Genomic DNA, 19323 nt, shown 5'->3' on the forward strand with positions numbered 1-19323 from the left:
GCGTGGGAATCGTCTATTATGTGGAAGAATACTGGTGTAGGGTACGTGGGAAGATAACAGTAGCATGGTCAAGCCAGACCTGATAATCCATGTAGATCAGTGACTGCCTCCTCCCGTCTGTGCTTCTTCCAGAGAAAAGCGCCATTAATTATTTTGTTATCTAAGACCATTTAATAGCTTTACACTTTCATGTGGCTGCTACTGAAAGTTCAAGCTCAGACAGCGGGATAAATAAAATCACAGCTGCATGCAGGGTGTTTGTGGAAACACACATCTGCCCGATCAATACGTACTCCTAGCTCCCAGCGTGTGGGTGGAGCCAAAGCCCCTCTCTAGTGATGATCACATTGTGTGGCGTCAGCTGCGCTGTGAACCAGACCATAATGAGACTACAGATAAACAACTGCGGACCCAACCCATGCATGGCGGAATAATCCTCAGCATGTGAACCAAGTAACTTTTTCAAGCTGTAAAACCCCTCCTATCTTTGCGTTACTTGTTGGCCCTTTCAACGTTTTTACATTTGCCAAACCAGCCATCCTTGTTCGATTCACCTGTTGTCATGAGATTCTGTAAAGGTTTGCAACATATGCTTCCTCCAAGACCCTTTGTGATGTCATGGTGGGACTTAAATCTGGTTCTCACTTTCCTAATGTGTAGCCCTTTTAGGCTAACACACAGTTAACAATTACACCTCTTGACCCTGCAAACTGTCTTTCTGGTCATAACATCTGCTTGTCGCAGTGTGATTCAGGCCTTCTCAGTTCAGCTGCCTTATAACCCTTTTTTCTGGAAAAGCTGGTTTTCAGAACCTGAGCTGCAGTCCTGCTGACGGTAGTGACAACTTTTCTTGTCAGACAAGCTATTACCCATCTGAAATTCTTTGCTCTGTCTCATTCCTCAAAAGAGGAGGAGAGACTTAATTGCCTACATCAGTTTCTACATTTATAGCTGCAGAGACCACCTAGGGGATGATCAAGTCTTGGGAGGATTCTCTGGAGCAAAGAAAGGCAAGGCGGTGCAGAAGCGGGCCAGCGGGCCACCTCATGATAGATTGTCCTCTATCAAGATCAGATACACACTGGCTCAGAAGCTGCCTCCAGAAGGTCTGGTGCTCGTTCCACCCACTCCAAGGCTGCTGCTACTGTGTTGGCATGTGAAGTTCCTGTACTGGATATCTGTGAGACTGCTACTTGGGCACCAGTGCACACATTTGCAAAGCACTATTGCCTTAAATGGTGGGCCCATTGGGATAGGCATTTTCCCAGTTTGATCCTGCAGGACATTTTGGTGTGAGCCTTTCCCCAGGCCCACCATCTTGGGAGTTACTGCTTTAGCATTTATTCACAAGGTTAGGAAGAACAAGTTACTTACCTTTTGTAATGCTCTGTCTGGTGACTACTCTATCTGACTGCAGATTCCTCACAGCACTGCCACCTTCCTGTTCTGTGGAATGGTCTCATTTTCCCATCTGAAATGGTTTCAGTTTAGGAATCTGCACACTGGTCCTTTCTTTTCACTGATGGGTTCCATGTCCAAGGGTGCAGGCAAGCCTGCGAAAGAAACTGAAGTAGCATGCACGGGTGGCGCTTATGTGCCTTTGTTCATCACTACTACCTACCTGCGAGCAGGAGCACTGCCTTTTGAGTTTCTGGATCCAGTCTGACTCTTCGAGAAGTTCACAAGGCGATGAATCTGTGGTTAGATAGACTATATACCAGAAAGAGTGTTAGCTAAAGTAAGTAACTTTTTTATTTTTATTTACTGCCATGTTGTAATCCACAATTAGTGCACACTGTGAAATCACTGCGTCGTAGGGGCAGGGTGGACTGAACTCATGTACTTAATAGCCACTGTTCAGTAAGTCACAGCCCTGTCGCACATAGTGACTGCACTTCAGAGATGTCTCACACTCTGCATTAAGGCCCTCAAAAGTCAGCTGAAGCAGTCTCTCTAGGGGCGATACCACCCCGGCCAATCCTGTGAGGCTCTGTTTCATACTCTTAAGTTGCTGGGTGCGAGAATACTCTGTCCAGTTTGAACAGATACTGAAACGCAACCACTAACGCCATCAGGCAGAGCCCCCAAGCTAGAGTTTGCTCGACATGGCTGCTCCTGGGACCCTTCCGAAGCACAGGGGAGCATGCAGCACTCCCCCTAAGCAACTCTTGAAGCTTGTCTAGAAGTTGAATCCCTTCCTGACCCCATCACTGTCTGCACAATAACCCCTGTAGCCTCCAGCGTACATTTACTACCTCCTCATTGCATGGGGTAACTCTGAGCGGAAACGTCCCCAGAATCAGGCAAACCTGTGTGAACAGACCTGGTAATTCCAGGTCCTATAGGTTATTGTGAATCATCATTTCTGTACCTGGCATCTCACTGCCATGAATCTGGGTAACAGTGAATGAGGGCTGTTTCACACTTGGTATTTCACAATGCATAATAGGCCCCTGTACTTCCCAGCGAATTCATAATCTGCCGCAGTCACTGCACGTCGCAGCCATCTTGCATTATATGCAGTGTGTGCGGGCTGATTAGTCCTGTGTTTGTGCCTATTAGGTTTGTAAGTATTCACATGTGTTGTATTTTGTTGCGTACAACTTGTGGCCTGTGCTCCTGTACATCTTAAGATCTCGTTCGCCCTTTTCTTAGCATGACACCACTGTGGTCGCGCTGCAGATGGCTCTGAATGTCTACAATGGTATCCAAACGCCCTACGCTGCCTGCCACATAATGGAGCTCTACCAGGATGACTCTGGGTGAGTCGTGACGACCTGTGCATGGGAGAGCTTTAGGAATGTGCCCAAAGGGCTGATGGGTTATCCATTCATACCAGGCTCTTACTTGCAGTCTCCTTTTGTCTCAGTAACTTCTCCGTGGAGATGTACTTCAGAAATGACAGTGGAAAAGACCCCTTCCCGCTCGTGTTGCCAGGCTGCTCCCTCTCCTGTCCCCTGAACGAATTTCTTCATCTCACGAAAGCTGTCATCTCGGAGGACCGGGACCGTGAGTGTCGGACCCCAAGCGGCCCATCAGATACTGGTAAGAGGGTTTAAATTCATTCAGTCTATTTTATTTCAAGAGTGCAAGTTCGACTGCAGAGAACTGTAATATGAAACACATTAGTAAGTCAGAGAAGTAAAAATATAAATAAAATAGGAAGCTAAGAATACGGTTTACATAAGCGAAGGGAGTATGTTAAAGGAAATGACGTAGGAGAGCTGCCTATTTTCCATTACTTTGGCCTGGGTGTGATTGGCGGTAGATTGCTGGTTGTGTGGATTTGCAAAGGGATTCTTGGAGTGTGCGTTGACCACTGTTTCCAGGCACGAGGTAAGCTCTCAGTAGTGATGATCATGCAGATAAGGACTTTGCTAATGAGATTTCATGTTGTAGACATGGCAGAGGGAGGGGCATGTATTCGCCCCGGAGTGGACGACTTCCACGATGCTGGCTGTTTATTCAGTAGTGAATGTTTTCCAGGCCGTCAGGAGGCTGTTTGATGGGAGGCTGGAGGCGCTAGTGTAGGCGGGTTTAAGTTGTTTTATGTGGTTTTGATGTTGAAGTCCTAAAGACTGTTGCATAGTTCCTGTGAGGGGGGGGGTGCTGTTGGTAGTCGGAGAGGTGAAGTCTTTGTTTCAGTAAATTTATTTTCTGATGGTGCCATTATCTCTGTGCTTCTTGGTCTCCTAGTTGGTGGTCAAGTCTCAGGGCTGCCTTGTAAGTATTTTTGTTGTCCTCCAGGTTGTTTGTTCTCCATTTTCTTTTCCGTTGCTTGCAAAGTTGTTTTGTTGTGCATAGTTCCTCTGTGTACCAGTTGGCTTGCTTACATGTTCTTCTCCGTGCATTGTTTCCACAGTGTCAGGAGGTCAGCGCATTTTGTGATCCATTTGTCCAGGTTTTTAATGTCCCCCTTTAGGTCGTTGGTGGAGTTTGGTTGATTGCAGCCAGGGTGTCTACCCAGTTTGAGTCCTGTATGTTCCAGCCTCGTTTGGCCATGATCATGATAGTGGGTCTTGCTAGGAGTCCGGGTGAGTGTTGTGGTTGCTGTGATTTCAGTGCTATTGACATGGGGAAGACCAGGTCGAGGGTATGTCCAATGGATTGTGTGGGTCTGGTGATGTGTTAATAGTCCCAGATTGTCTAGGCTTTTGAGTAGTGCGGCGATGTTGAAGTCGTTCTTGTCATCAAGGTGGAAGCTGAAGTCTCCTAGTAGAATGTACTTGCTGAAGTCGATAGCAAATGGGATGAAGAAGTCGGTTACGTTGTTGGTGAAAGTGGCTCTGGGTCCCAGTGGTCAATATGAGGGTTGACGTCTGCAGCTTGAAGTCTAGATGCTTTATGTAAGGGGTTGTTTGACTTTTGTTGTAGTGCAGTTGCAGGAATCCTTGAAAAAGATTAGGATCTCTCCTACCGGTCTTTGTTGGCGGTCTTGGTGTGCACGTTTGTATCCTGCAGGGATAGCCAGGCAATGCCTGGTGCTTAGTCTGGGATCAACCATGTTAAAGTAAGAAAGGTGATCCGCCCAAGGCACGGGGGGTCTTTTCTGATAAATTGTTAATGTCTGTTGTACGGGTTTCTAGACATCAAAAATGTAATTCTTCCAATGCTGCTTTCTCATACATCCAGTGCAAGCCTCAAGAAGCAAGATGGACTGTCCCAGAGATCCTCAGAGATCCTTAAAGATCATGGCTCATCTTTGGGAGGGAAGGCAATAGATTTAGATTTCTGCTTGTTTGGCCATCACCAACATATTTGTTTTTTGTGGACGGTAGTTTAGGGATTCTGACTCACTTTTCTTGTTCCTTAATTTCCACCTGACACTCTCCTTATACAATGTCACTAAATCTCACTTCAGACATCCATAAGTTCTGCATTTTGGGGCAGCTTAGGTGGCTTCCATGAGTATATTGGCTACGCTTTTAAATGACTTCTTTATGGTCAAATGCAACAGAGTTTTCTGCACCATACTGGATCTCTCCCGTGTGACCTGAGCACAAATCTGCGCAAGGAGAGATTGTATGCAGTGGATCTGAAGAATGTCGGTTTTTCCATCTGGTGTCCTCACAGGGCATTCCACTGCTGGACAAGAACAAGTAGTTTCAGTGCATTGCCGTTCTCCCCGGTCTGAGTTCTACCCCTGTGGCATTCACCAGGTCATACCTACAGTCGCTGCTCAGTTTCCAAAGCATCCTTCCCGGATGAATGGCTGGTCAGGCTGTTTCTCCTCACCTTGGCGTTCATCTCCATTTCATGAGCTTGTTGCTTTGTGACCTGTTCCAGAAGATGCATGTAGATACGTCTTCCCTTTGTGTTCACTCTGGGTTGCGCTTCATGAGGGCCCTTCTGGACAGGGTTCATAGAGTGGCCTCCACTCTGCTTGAAATGGTCCTGCCATCCAGAAGTTGTTGTATTGCCAGAATTCTCACAGAAGTGCCTTGGGGTGGTGCTTTGAGAGCTCCTTACCCTGATGCTATCTCAATTCATGTTCAAGATGTGAACCTCCTGCCTACAAATGTGAGCATTGCGGCTCAGTGCTGCCTCATTCGGAGACCAGAATCCGGTCCCAAGTTTATTATTCCAGAATCGGCTTTGGTGGTGACCCCTGGAACAGAAAGTACTGTCTGTAGACCCTACGCAACCCCAGACACGGTCCTCATTTTGGCAGGAACGCTGAAGTGACTTGAAGGGCACTCTGGGTTGGTGTAGGTTTCACAGTTTAAGAATGTGGCCTGCAACAACTTACAAATACCCTGTAGTTAAAATCCTTGCTTCTGTCTCTGTTTAAGTGAGGTGCTATATTATACCAGCTGTCAATGTTTATATCAGCACTCAAGTACAGGTACTGTCCCCAGCTGCCAGCTAGCAGTTAGGTTCTTGAACCCAAGCTGGTCAGGGGCGTGAGCATGCCAGCTACTTCCCTGGCAGTGTTATATGCAAGCAGATTTTCTGACACGCTTGCCTGCACACTCTACTAAGAGGCAATCACTCCTTATTTAAAGGTGGGTGTATGAGGAATGAATCAGTGTGCCTCATTAAGAAGCAAAAAGCCCCCCACATCTCCCCTCTCCAAACAAGTGCACGCACACACTTCCTCGCCTTCTCTCCTTTTTCTTCTCTTTCTCTACTTCATGGCCATGGGTTGAAGTGTCCTGGGTAATTACTTCCTGTTCCTGGACAGTCCGTTCCCTTAGGCTTGTCCCATCCTCTCCCTCTTGTCCTTAAGGACATTCACAAGTTGTGCAAAAGCAGAAAACAGTCTATGATTATAGTAGCTAAATATTGACTCGACTGGTTAAAATAGTCAAGCGCCTGAACCTGATATTAGTGGCCTTCTGTATTTAGACTTTGAGGAGGGACCTCCTCTTTCAGCAGTAGAAGTTGATGGTTCACTCATCTCCATCCCTAATTATGTCTGCTTTGTGCCTGTGGGGCTAGGGCAAGGCCAGCGCTGGGAAGCCCAGTTTCGGGTAGCCAGGCGCTTTATAAATCTGGTGAATTGTGTTGAAGAGGCTGTGTCCAACTGGGCCTTTCAAGAACATTACTCAAGAGGGCCAGGAAGGTCTGTCCTAAAAGGAGGACAGGGGGTGACTGGAATCTTTAATCTGTCCCTCTTGGATGTTGTTTCTTTCATCTGAAATCTGGCAAGGACTGGTTCCCAGGTAATGTCCTGAGGGGTGTAATTCAAATCAAAGGAATTTAGAAGTTTAATCCCTCCAGAGTCCTATTCGTGACATTGCTGGACTGCTTTTTTTGTGCTTCTTCCCATTTGTAAAACTCCCTCTTGTTTTAGACCTGAATGTGGATTTAGTGATACTGATTCATAATCTTGTCGAGTGTTTTTTTTTTCTTTTCTACAGACAGTTAAAGTTGGTGTTCTGTGATACAGCTTTTTGGTTGCAGTTACAGTGGCCTCTGGAGTTGGTGAACTAGAATCTCCCGCTGCCTCAGGACGGGCTCCATTAGGGCATTCCAGTCTCACCATTCTTTTCTGCCTAAAGTACTCTGGAACCTTCCCATCAACCAGTAACGTTGTCCCTATATCATCTTCGACCGATGGCAAACTAGTTTTCCATAATTGGGATGTTTAGAGTGCTTTAAAGCATGGTGGCACTTCGGAAGCATTCATATTGCACTAGATGCTAGAATGCTATCTGGTCAAGAGTTTTACAAGCTGCCAGCGTAGTTCTGTCCATGCTTCCAGGATCCAAGGTGTGATCATTCACCCTCCACTGACTCCTAGACATCATTTGGTGGCTGCTGGGCAGGATGCTGTACATGCAGCTGGGCCTCAACAGTTCTAGAAGCTATCCTACATGTTTGCGTTTGGGTCGGTTGCTCGAATAACCTCCTGCGTGCCTGGACTTTATCTTTCCTGAAGAGAGGTAGACCTCTTCCTTGTGGAAAAGCACCATAGGTATGAAGCCTAGGCGATGTGGAAGAGGACTGTAGACAGCTTGGGTTAGATTGGTTATCTTGCTCAATTTAATTACACTTGGACAAATAAAATCCCCATCCAGTCTCCTGTCAGATTGCCATTCTCATTTCCTCTTTAAATTGTATCAATTTTCAACTTCCAAATTCAGCACTTTAAATCGAGTTCCCATCTCTTTCAAACGTAGGTTTTTTTTCCTTTTCAGTTTATAAGTAACATTTCTTAACATGGTTATTGTTCCATTTTGAACCCCAAACTTCTATTTTATTTCTAATATCACCTTCCCTAACAGTTTGAATGACCTTGTTGGATGCTGGTTTGTACAGCCTTAAAAAGGCCTGGTTTATTCTCAAAACATGATCTTATTTCTAATTGGAGGGGCCGTGAGGGCTTTTGCTGAAGCTCAGATCTATTGTGAAAGCTAGAATACTTTACTTTCTCCTGATGGGAGCAGAGTTTACTATATTTACTGTGATGTAAAATTAGTTTTTCCAAATAGAAATAGGCTTTGTGAAAAACTTATGCAACAGGATATCTCGCTATCATAGCTACAAACAGAAATATATGCTCTACCTCAAACAATGACTGCAGAGTACATTGTTTCGACTCTAAAACAAACATTTTTCAACTGCATGAGCCAGTGATTTTTGCGAAACAGGATGACACAGGCAGTATTTACGGAGTCCAAGTAAACGGGTACTTAAAAGACGCAGCGAATGAGGTTGGACTCTACTTCCTTACAGGATGAATAAGGTTGACCTAATATGCAAAATGTTACTACATCCAAGACACAAGAAACAAATGTTGATGTCCAAAACGTAAAGTTTAGGCTTGGGAAGGGAGTCAATTTCACAAAATGAAAAGAAAAGGATGTTCAAAGAAAAACTTTCTGAACCTAAGAATTTAACGCTACGAAAAAAAAGAGCCGTAGAGGAAGCAGAATATGATAATGAGCCAGTTCATTAGCCATGGTAGTCACTTGACCCTCCTCAGCAGGCTGGTGGAAGGAAGGAGTGGATGAAAGGAGGAAGCCGTAGCAAGGGAGGGCAAACTCCAGATCATGAGGGACTCCTAAGACGACATGTTATGGTTGCAAGGATGGCTGTGGCTGATTGCGCTGGAGAGCGGCTGATTGCGCTGGAGAGCAGCTTCAGGGACAGCAGGAGGAATCGCGTTTGCTCCTTTAGATTGTCAGTCTAGTGCCTCCTTCGAGGTGCCAGCAAGGGATAAAGCCACAACAGTAAGGGTTGAACTTAAATTCAGATCTTCTCTCCACTATCAAACATGTAAATGTTGTTGCATGATCCTGATTCATTAATGGAGTAAGCTGGCAGAAAGAGGCCTCCAAACGGAGTCGTAGGAGGCATTGGGGAGAATGTCGAGCACTATTCAACACGGAGAGAAAAAGGCAGTTTGTGGCATTATGAAGTTGTTATGGTTGTCGTACAACACTTCCACATAACTAAAAGAGTTGGTAGGGATCAGTTGTTCTAGCTGGAAAGATGACAACAAACCCATGCCTAAAATCAGCACTAAATGGCGCTGACACAGCTAGCTGTCCGGTAAGTATATGGTATGTCATAAACCTCTGGCCTCGGACCCAAAGTACAGGTCCATCTGGTGAATACTACATTGGATAGAAAACATTTATTTTTATGTCCAGGCAGCTATGGGTTCCTCACAAAATAGTCATAGAAGCATAAGAGGTCACCAGTTGTAGACACCAGGGGAGATGACCAGATTTATTACAAGGCGACAACCAACTCCCTTCAACCTCTTTGTGGCAACAATACCTACTATGTGCCAGAGGAAGGGGAGTGAGTTCAAGAGGGTCAGCCTCCACTCTAAAGTGCCACATTGTACCTCCCTCTGAAAAGTTCACATTGTTGGGGAATGTCTAGGTTTCTCTCCACCAATACGGGAGAGTACAGCCCCAAATGTGTGAGTCCTGGGCATTAGTAACAAGTCTGGTGCCTTATAATTTGTACCCAAGTGCCTAAATATCAGTCAAACTGAGAAATTTAAACAAAGATCACATTCAAGTGATTTAAAAAAAAAAGTGCAATCTCTACTACAAAGGTAGACAACCAAAACAGTGCCTCTGATGTACATCGACGTATATTTCATAAAACTGAAACAGAAGGCGATACTTGCGACCAATAAATATGCATGTCAAGATGACACCTTTCAAGGTGATGACTTGGAAAGTGTCTTTCTGTTGTTTCAAAGATATGACTACCTCTAGTCTAGACGTAAATTTGAATGCCTTGAAAGATCTAGCGTTACCTGAGATTATTGTAAGTACCAAGACCATATGGTCTGCAGCAAGAATCTATGGGGGGGTTGCAGCAGCATGTGTGGAGACCAGGTATTCATGCATATCCTTACCTAGACAACTGGTTGAGGAAGGAGAATACTTTTCATTGGGGCAAGAACTGGGTAACAATAATTCAGCTTTTCTACTAATTGGGGTTCACAACCTCAAAAAGAAATGTTCACCCATTTCAGCTGTCAGGAAACCGTTGTTAGGGAAGATCGTATATATAGTAAAGAGCAGAGCAAATCTGGGTGGCGTTGTAACTGCTTTGAAAGCGGGGTGCACAGGACTGGCAGGGCCTGCTGGTTTTCAGTTGCCATTTGTGGTCGTAGCCTCTGCTGTTCTGGGGCCTGACCTAGGATTGGCCCAACAACTGATCACCAAGTGCATCCTTCTGACACATGACTTGGCGTAACAGAGCAGTCCTAGGCTATTGAGGGGGTGTTGTGGGGTTGTCTCTTAATAATAACAGTGCTTTATCCTACTCATGGGAAAATACTATTCAGTAACAGAGGATGAGGTAACTAGAGGTCTGTAGGTAAGAATAGTAGAATAGTCCCAGACTGTATTAGGAATTCCTCGCCTCAGTGTAAACCTATCCTTCTCCCACAGCCCTTTCCTGTTGACCCTTACGCTGACCTGGTGCCCTATGGGACTCTAAGGCCCGGCCCCTACATTCCAGGACAACTTACCCTCAGGATCATGGCCGCCTTTGCCCCTCCCCCCCCCACCTCAAGGCTTTGAAACCACATGCTCTTCAGTGTATTAAGGGTCCGATCTCGCCTTTTTGTTAATGATGGGCTACACCTCCTCCAATGCACTCGTGTCTTCTAAGCTAGCTCTGCCTTTCAACTTTACACGAGAAAAGGCTCCTCGGGCCAGAGTGTTGCAGTCTGAACCAGGAGCTGCAGATAAGCAAACCACTGGCGATACTGCTGGAAAGGCTGGCCTCTGCCCTCTGCCCTCCTATCTCAGGTGGATGAGACTCTGTACAGCCTTCATTAAGGTTGCTGTGGTCGAGCATCAACGCTGGACCTAAAGCTGAGCTGGAGTGCCAATACCATAACCCAGATTTTGAAGTCTGGACTAGGAAGGCATCCAGCAGGAGTCTGGTAGGGGGCCTTAGCTGGCACCTGGAGCACAAGCATCAGGATCCCTATATCATGGCGCTGATACAGTTCAGATACGAATCAGAGATTGGACCAGACCGAGGTTCCCACTCTCCATGATGGTTTCTTTAGCAGTGATGCCTTTAATTCAAAGGACCCTCACAGACACAATTGCTGGGACAATGCAGTCCATGCAGTAAGAACACGTTTGTACCTGGTCCTTCTCACAAGGGGTCTTGGTTCTGGGTTTAGCAGACCTGAAGATAGGCACTGATGAGCCTACTGGGAGAGCGGCCAGGTGGCACAGTAACCAGGGAAAGAACAGTAGTGGGTAAACTGTAGGAGTGGGCCAACATCTCTGTCCCTCTGTTGCAGGCCTTCCTGCTGGGCATTTTAGTCCTCCGGACTTTTGGACTGTGCGTCACTTTGCTGAACAGCTTCTCAAGTATAAATACCTTCAGTAGTGCTTTGTGTTCAGTAAGGCCACTTCTCTCAAGCTTCCTAGCTGGATTATAGCAGGACTTCAGTTCTGTCCTGATGTGACCCAGCCACTGGCAGCCTAAGACACCAGCCCTGCAAGTCAGAGCTTTCTCCAGTACAGGGCTTTCTCCAGTACAGGGTGGGTGCTGCCTGGATACCAGTCAGTGAAAAATCCCTAGAACACTGACCTGTTATTCATCTGCGGCTAGCAGATTAAAATGTCTGTTGTCGAGGTATCTGTATTTTGCGAAGGACCGGTTTTGTGGGAGGTGACATCCTACCCTAGGTACTGCTCAGCTGTAAACCTGCTGGGTCGTATTACAAATGGGGCACACTGTTTCTGTTTGCACAGTGGTGCACCTGCTGCAGACCAGGATAGTGTGCCCTATTATGATGGAAGTGCTGCTCCCACAAACTCTTGCTACCCTGATGTTAGTGCATCCGTGGAAGACAGAGCGGCTGCTGCTTCCAAGCTCCTCAGCAGTTCACAGTGCATGCAGCAGCTGTCTGCACTTTAAAGAGCGGTCCGAGATCCCCTTTCAAGTGGGTGCAGGGAGTGACTGCACCCAATTGCAGTGGTATGTCTAGTGGGGAGGGGTCCATGAGACCCCTTTCTGTCTCTCTAGAGGGTTAACCTCAGGGCTGACACACTAACAGTGTGCCTCTTAAGAGCCTGTTTGCCTCTGCACCCGCATCTGTAATATGGTGTGGAAGCGGAGGCGATTCCCTCATTTGCATGGGGGCATGCCCCCATGCACAAGAGGGGACGCCCTCTTGCGATAGAGCTGGCAGTCCATGTGCACCAATGCTATCAGTATTACAAAAGGGGCTGCAGAAACCTTTGCCTCATTGACAACATTTAGGGGTCGCCTGGAGTTGTAGCTGCAACCCCTGGCTTGCCTATTGCAACCCCTGGCACTGCCTTTTGTGAACCCTGCCCTCAGTGGTCTTGTTTTGCTTTACTTCAAAGTAAGAGGAAATGGCGCCAAGGAATGCAGCACTCCTGTTTTCAGTAATGAATTTATTAAGGCACTTCCCAAATAGCAAATAAACACACACCAAGACATGAACAAGAGCATTTAACTTGAATGCAGTAAAACACATGTAAGAGCTGGAATACGTACAGCAGTTAAACAATGACCGGTAATAATGCATCAACAAGAAATATATATGCAGTGAATATAGATATATAGATAGATATAATGTTTATGTGCACAGCCATTCTAGGTAATTAAGAATAAAAATGCATCACCATGGGGATCAAATCCAACATCATCATCCTGGTCCCAGCGTCGAGCTGTGGAACCCTGGACAGCTGAGGCAGGAGAAGCTTCCCCAATGGGACTTTGTTCTGGGCAGTGTTTCGACCCCCAAAATGAGTTCCTTCCGCTTCAGCGCCAAGCTTCCCTACCTTATATAGCTTTAACAAACTTGAGAGGAATATTCACGCAATCAACCCCTCCCTTCCTTCGGTTGCTGACTTGACATGTTGGATGTACTCAGTCTGTGTTAAAAAAAAAAAAAAAAAAAAAAAAAAACACTCAAAGGACCGGGCCCTGCCACGATGTGCATTCCAGAGACAGAGGAGCAAGTACTTTTCCCATTCCCGGCTGAGCCTCTCTTATCATGTCTACCGTCCACATCCCCCATGTTATGTTCCTGCACAGTGCAAACCGGTGCTGGTGAGAAGCGAAAACACATTCAGTGTAGAAAACAAGCTTTGTGGAAAAATACCTGCGCCACCAATGTGATTGCATCTGAAGCTAAGCTAAGCACAGCACAAAATGGAGTCGGTGCTCAAGATAGAGTTGGTGGTTAATACAGAAATAATTACCCATGTCAAAATCAGTGGCTTGAATACAAGGGTAGCTCGTCCTTCTGGACATCGGTTGCGGCTCCACTTTCCTTATCAACTTTTTATCTCAGTGATAGTGAATAATATTCTATTACTCACTATTACTGTAATAAAGAATGAATTACGGTCAGCTGGAATGTGACTCTCCCTAGCAGTTACAGTAAGTAAAAAAGGCTTTTAAATAAATGTTGTGTGCATGCTTGCAGGTGAGAGTGTGCGTGTGTGTGTGTGAGCGCGCGCGCTCGTGTGTGTGTGTGTTGTGCGCTCTCGTGTGTGCTCGGTCACGTGTGTGTGCTCGTTTGCGTGTGTGTGTTCTCACTCGCGTGTGTGTGCTGCACGCATGTGTGAATGCTTGTGGGTGAGTGTTTATGTGAGCATGTGTGTGAAAGTGTGTATGTGAGAGTGGGTATATGTAAGCATGCATGGGTGTAAGAAGGAAATAAAAGGTTAAATGGCATGTGGTGTCACTCCCGCTACCCCTGGCGTTTTGTTGAATCGATGTTCATGGTCTGCTGCCTCCTATGCAATATCATAGTGCCCTGGTGGTGCAGAAGGCACCCCCACACCCAGGCACTTAAAGTAATCCAGACCCTGATCTGCATACCCAACAGGAAAGAAGGGTGGAGCTGGATGGCTCTGTCACAAGATAATAATCAAAACCCCAAAAGATTGGTAGCCCTTTTGTACCTGACCACAATGCAACTGGCTTCACAGCGCTTCTGGGGAAGAGGGAATTTAGAAAGGGGGAAGCTGCCATGCATTTCTGCAAACTATTCTCCACCTCAGAAGGACCGTATGAATGTTCTAGGGTTTTCTCCATTTCACATCCCTGCCTGGTAGAGTCCTCAATGACCCACCATCTTGTCGGCCATTTACCACACAACTTTCGAAATGGCTTCCTGTCTCCCTACACCTAAGCATCTCAAACATTCTGTGTGGACTCTAGTACATGTATGCAGAGTCAACTGGCAGTCACCATCCGCGCCCTACATGGCGGGGGCTCCTGCTGACCAGTTTAACAGGAGGCCAGGAGCGCTCTCCCCTTCTTGGTAGCGGGAGAAGGACCTGCCCATTGGTTACAGTTCAGATTCTGCAATCACTGCTTGCCTTTTCCACCTGGAGAAGATGGCAGTAGTCACTCTACACTAGAAGTGGGTCACTTTCTGTAACCCTCTAGAGCAGGGAACACTGCTCTGGATCTCAAGTTGTTTAAACGTGATGCCCGTAACGGCCACACATAATTGTGCAGCAATAAAAAACACAAAACCCACAGGCACACTGAAATGGCAAATAGAGGCCAAGAATACACAGTGTTCCGAACCATTCATCCGACCGGCTCACATCCAGTGCTCACATCCAGTTCCCACACTAAAAGTCACAACTGTGTAACAAATCATGAAACTTATTCTAGTGGCACCATTGTGGTCAAGGCAGCCATGGTAGCCTTTGGTCAGCACCAGTCGTACAAGATAACATTTGAATTTGAACCACATCCCACAGTGAAGAATGCAGGGAAGGAATACTTCACACTCAGTGGCTCCTGGAGTCCCAGGGTATGGACATCGCCTTGCCCACACATTCTGATGGAAGCGCATGAACAGACTACAAGAAAGCATTACTCTTCTGAACCGAAGGACTCCATTTCTCAGATGGTCTTTCCATTAACCCTCCGCATCGTCCAACAAATGGGAAGATTATTTTGAAGTATTTTCTGTATTTGGTAGGCTTCCATTTAACGCTTACCTCAGTTAAACAGTATTTGGCTCCAGTTTTGACAAATGAGGGACATACAATATAGCTTTTTAGCATCCTAGTGAGGCATACCAGAAAGGTTTACTCACCACGTGGTATACTGTAGACGTGCAGCGGCATGAAATCTGAACACAGCTCAAAGCAGGCATAAATCATCTCACTTTCATTCAATGTACGTAGCAACTTTTTTAGTTACGAGGGCTTCTTTGAGAAAGGTTAGTGGCTTGCAGTTGTGCGTGTAGATTCATCCAGACAAGGAGCCGGAGGTCAGTTATGCATTACGTGTAAACACTAGTTTACATAGGCAATCACAATAATATTTCTTTGCTTAGACTTCTCATTCTTTAGGAAAAGCAGTGAGAAAGGGAACAGTTGCAAGAGGAGTTTCGTATACACTTGCAATCCTCCTCTTAAAAGAAGAAAAAGTCTTGGGAAAAAAAAAACATTCAGATATTTCACCCATATATGACTGATGCATCATCTATATAGACGCCTGGTCTTTCAGCAACTAATGAATGCACTCTAGAAACGTGTTTGACCTGATGGCTGGAGGTTTAAATCATGGCAGATCCACTGAGCCTTTCATACTTTCAAGGTCGGTACCGTTACGTGCGGTAACAATGAGTGCCAAGATGCCCAGAGACGAGAACAGTCGCTTTTCAAATCCATGAGTTCGTCTGCGCCCTCCCACAACCACAAAAGAAATAAAACAAAGTAACCATCGCAGGTAACACGAAGGATGTACATGGTGGACATGAAGTGAGGTGCGAACGGTCGACGTCATCTGGAGCCTCACCGGCCTCTCTGCCTCTCTCTTTTTTAAATATGTTGACCAAACCTTAAGACGGGGAAAAATGCCCAGTATGTGATTCTAGAATACTCTAAGATGCAACTCTAGTTACTGGTAAGTAACTGGTTTCTGTCTTGTCATCCCATGGGCTGTCGGCAGTATTTATTTTCCCTGGAATAGTCCTTCCCTTCCTTAATGGTGCTTTTGCGACTTGGAATCGGCTCCACTGATTAATGTCTGGCGTTCTTCCCTGATGACCACTGCTTGAAATGCCGCCGATTGTTTTCTGTTGATACATGTAACCTTAGCTCTGCTGCCGCAGGTAATTGATTGGTGGAATGTTGAAAGTTTGGTTACTTTGTTTTATTTCTTTTGTGGTTCAGTGTTTTCTAGTTTAGTTTCTATGGAATTATCTAGTTTTCAGTTCTGTTCAAAGGAAATATTTCATAACATTAATAAAATGTGCTCCTTTCTGACTCTCTAGAGTATCTGTCACGCCAACCTTTATAGGTGGCTCCGGAAGGAGTGGCGTTGAGCACTGACTGTAGGGCCAGCCTGTCCCCCTAGTAGGCGCTGTAGTGTTAGGCTGGCTGCGAGGCGCTCACGTCAGGCCGCATGATCCGCAGACGTCCTCCCCAGGTGTGAAACTGTGTTTGTGTCGCACTCTAGTATCTTGCAATACTGATAATAGTTTGTGGTGATCCTAAAACTGTTCAGGATAACATGTGAGCTCTGATTCCAGTTTCTTCTGTTTCTCCATCTCTCTCCTGCTCCTCCCCTCACAGAAGTGATAGTTGGACTGGCTATATGCGGCGTCGTCCTTCTCCTTGTCATCATCGTGCTTCTGGTGCTGGTCTTCCGCCTCCGCTCCCAGCCCAATGGCTACCACCAGGTCTCCCACGAGGGGGAAGCCTAAGCAGGACATCACCCTTGATCTTCCCCGACTAAGTGCCGGCGATCACTCGCATAGTGAGGATGGTCCAGTCCTGCCCAGCTGTGGTTGAGATGCTGATTTGCACTGGCTGCTCAGCCCTTTGGGCAGCAAGACTTTTTAATTTTCAATTTTATGAGGTTTTAACATGCTTTGGGAGATTTTGTGTCTTAAAAGTAGAGCTCCACTATCAACTGCTGGATCCGTGTGACAGAAGTCCAAACTTGAACCATTCCTAAACTGTTGTTCTTGTCTTTGTGTTTTCTACTGATGTTAAGTCCTCCAGGGACGTGGACGGGAGAGAATATGTCTCAAGAAAGAATTGTCTGAAGACTGTTGTAATGTATCCGTACTGTCGACTGTAGTCTTGCATCCAGGGAATACCTTTTCTGTTTTTAAATGTATAGTTTTATTTTATGTGAATGCACTAAGGAGGATTGGTGTATGGTATAGAGTGAACTCAAAGGTGCTCCTGAGCTCTGATCGCATAGTCCACCTCTCTGCTGACCTACCTGGTGTGTTGTTGAACTTCACATCTGCGCCAAGGATGTGGTTCAGAGCTCTGTTGGGTCGAATATGGCAGATAGTGAATGGTTGGACCCTGGCTCCATGCCGCTGGAAAGGCACAGAGCTCGGCTGTGCTCCTTGAGGCACACAGTGCATGGCTCTAGTCTATCAGAGAGCTACATAGCTACGTGAGGTATACGGTAAAAAAGGCACAGAGCTCGGCTGTGCTCCATGCGGCACACATTGCATGACTCCTTTCTATCAGGGAGGTACATAGCTATGTGAGGTATGCTGTAGGAAAGGTACAGAACTTGGCTGTGCTCCATGAGCCACACGTTCATGGCTTCTGTCGATCGGAGAGGCACATAGCTACGTGAGGTATGCCGTAGGAAAGGCACAGAGCTCGGCTGTGCTCCTTGAGGCACACATGCATGCCTCCATTCTGTCAGGGAGGTACAGAGCTGCGTGAGGTACAGTGACTATGCATGGGCCTTACTCCATCCTGTGGACATGTGCAGAGCTCAGCTGAGCTGTGTGCGGTCACCTGTGTATGGCTGAGCCCTGGGTTCATGCCGAGGGAGGTGCCTAGAGTGTATCTGACGCAGGTCTAAGCACCTCGAGACACGCTCTGCTGCTGATTGTTACTATTTGGGGTTAATGTGCGCTATAAAAGATACAGTTTTCAGCTTGAAGTGTATAATTGTAGACCAATCCCAATCATTTATTTAGTGTTTTTTGTGGGTTTGCCTCCTGACGTCTTTATCACCCGGAGCAGAGGAGGCGAGCCGAGCCCTGTGGCTCAGATTTCTGCAGACAAATCTATTCTACATCCAGACTAGACACCGACAGCAATGATTTTAGAGAAACACTAGTGGCTAAGGGTCCTGAAGGGCAAATAAGTGAGCATGAAGTCAGGATCCCACCACCTGACATTATAAAGCTACACATACCTTTGAATGTATTTCCCTACCAAAACATCATAAAGCAGGACCATAAAATATTCCCAGTCACCGATTTTGAACCCTCGGCTGTGCAGCTCTGTCCTCGTGAAAAGAAAACTGCATTTCTATTTAGTGTGCTAGACTGCAAGCTTTAATGCCCTGCCATTTAATTTTGAATGCTCATGTTTTTATTCACTGTTTGATTATTGCATTACCTCGTGTGGTCTGTCTGCTGTGGTACAGTGTGAAAAACGACATCACTCATCGCTTCTTCTAGGACAGATGTAGGTAGCAGCTTGGATCCATGCAAGCAGGGATGCTGAGATGGTCATCTGCTATGTTTATAATGTGTGTTTCCTTGAGCATTGTAGGGTTCCCTTTATTTGCAATCTCAGGCCAGTCAAAGACCACAGATCTCTGCAGCTATAGCAGGGAAAAAAAACGATATTCCAGTGGTGGTAGATATGTGGGATGGGTAGGGGGTTTTACTTTTCATTCGGATGCCTGTGTTTTTACCTGTATTATTGATTAAGAGTTGAATGAAGATAACACTTACCAATCATTGTCTCTTTTTTTTGCCCTAGAGACCATATATTTTGGTTGAACATGTATTTGTGATTGTTACAATGTCAGCAAGACTGGATGAGAATAGCAGTAAACTAGCAGAGGTAGGGCTTGTCTTGAAATAAAGCATCCAGATGCAGACTCTTGCATGAAGCGTGATTTCTGAGCTCCTGTCGAGGTTAAGAGTGCTTTTGCAGGCCTCGGAGGATGCCTACCGCAAGCCTCTGGATAGAGGTACACGAGATCACAGGTTCAGTGGTATTGGGTGAGGACATAGCAGAGAAACTCAATATCTGAACAAGAGGAGTAGGGCTCAGAACAGTTTTTACCATCGATGTTTAACTGCCACCTTGGTCTGGGGTTCGGTGCTAGAGCCTCACATTGTGGAACAGTGACTAGCCAGGGACCGGAGCCACTTTTGTAATGAAAACTACTCCCTAATCATGCTAGCATTCAACCTTATCCACAGATGGGAACTAGCAGACATCACTTGGACGGCAACAAAGCTTTTGAAACATACTTAGTCCCCATTCTGACTTTTCAGGGCCTCCTTTGTCCTCACCACCTCCTGGGTGGATTCTCCAATTGGCAAACCTGTTGGTGAGGTTTCCTTTTCTGTTGACTTTCTGTTCGTATGAC

At 46.1% G+C, this 19323-nt stretch overlaps 1 protein-coding gene across 1 annotated transcript in view; it reads left to right on the forward strand.

Annotated features, from left to right (window-relative positions):
* Window positions 1–18825, forward strand: part of ACP2 (acid phosphatase 2, lysosomal) — an 87037-nt gene extending 68212 nt beyond the window's left edge. Inside the window, exons 9-11 of the mRNA XM_069221655.1 lie at window positions 2656–2762; window positions 2870–3045; window positions 16527–18825. Of these exons, the coding sequence (XP_069077756.1) occupies window positions 2656–2762; window positions 2870–3045; window positions 16527–16657 (414 nt within the window). The 3' untranslated portion in view covers window positions 16658–18825. The remainder of the gene's footprint in view (window positions 1–2655; window positions 2763–2869; window positions 3046–16526) is intronic.
* The last annotated feature ends 498 nt before the right edge of the window (window positions 18826–19323 follow it).

This window comes from Pleurodeles waltl, chromosome 3_1 (assembly GCF_031143425.1).
Source record: "Pleurodeles waltl isolate 20211129_DDA chromosome 3_1, aPleWal1.hap1.20221129, whole genome shotgun sequence".
In the NCBI taxonomy this organism is placed as follows: domain Eukaryota; kingdom Metazoa; phylum Chordata; class Amphibia; order Caudata; family Salamandridae; genus Pleurodeles; species Pleurodeles waltl.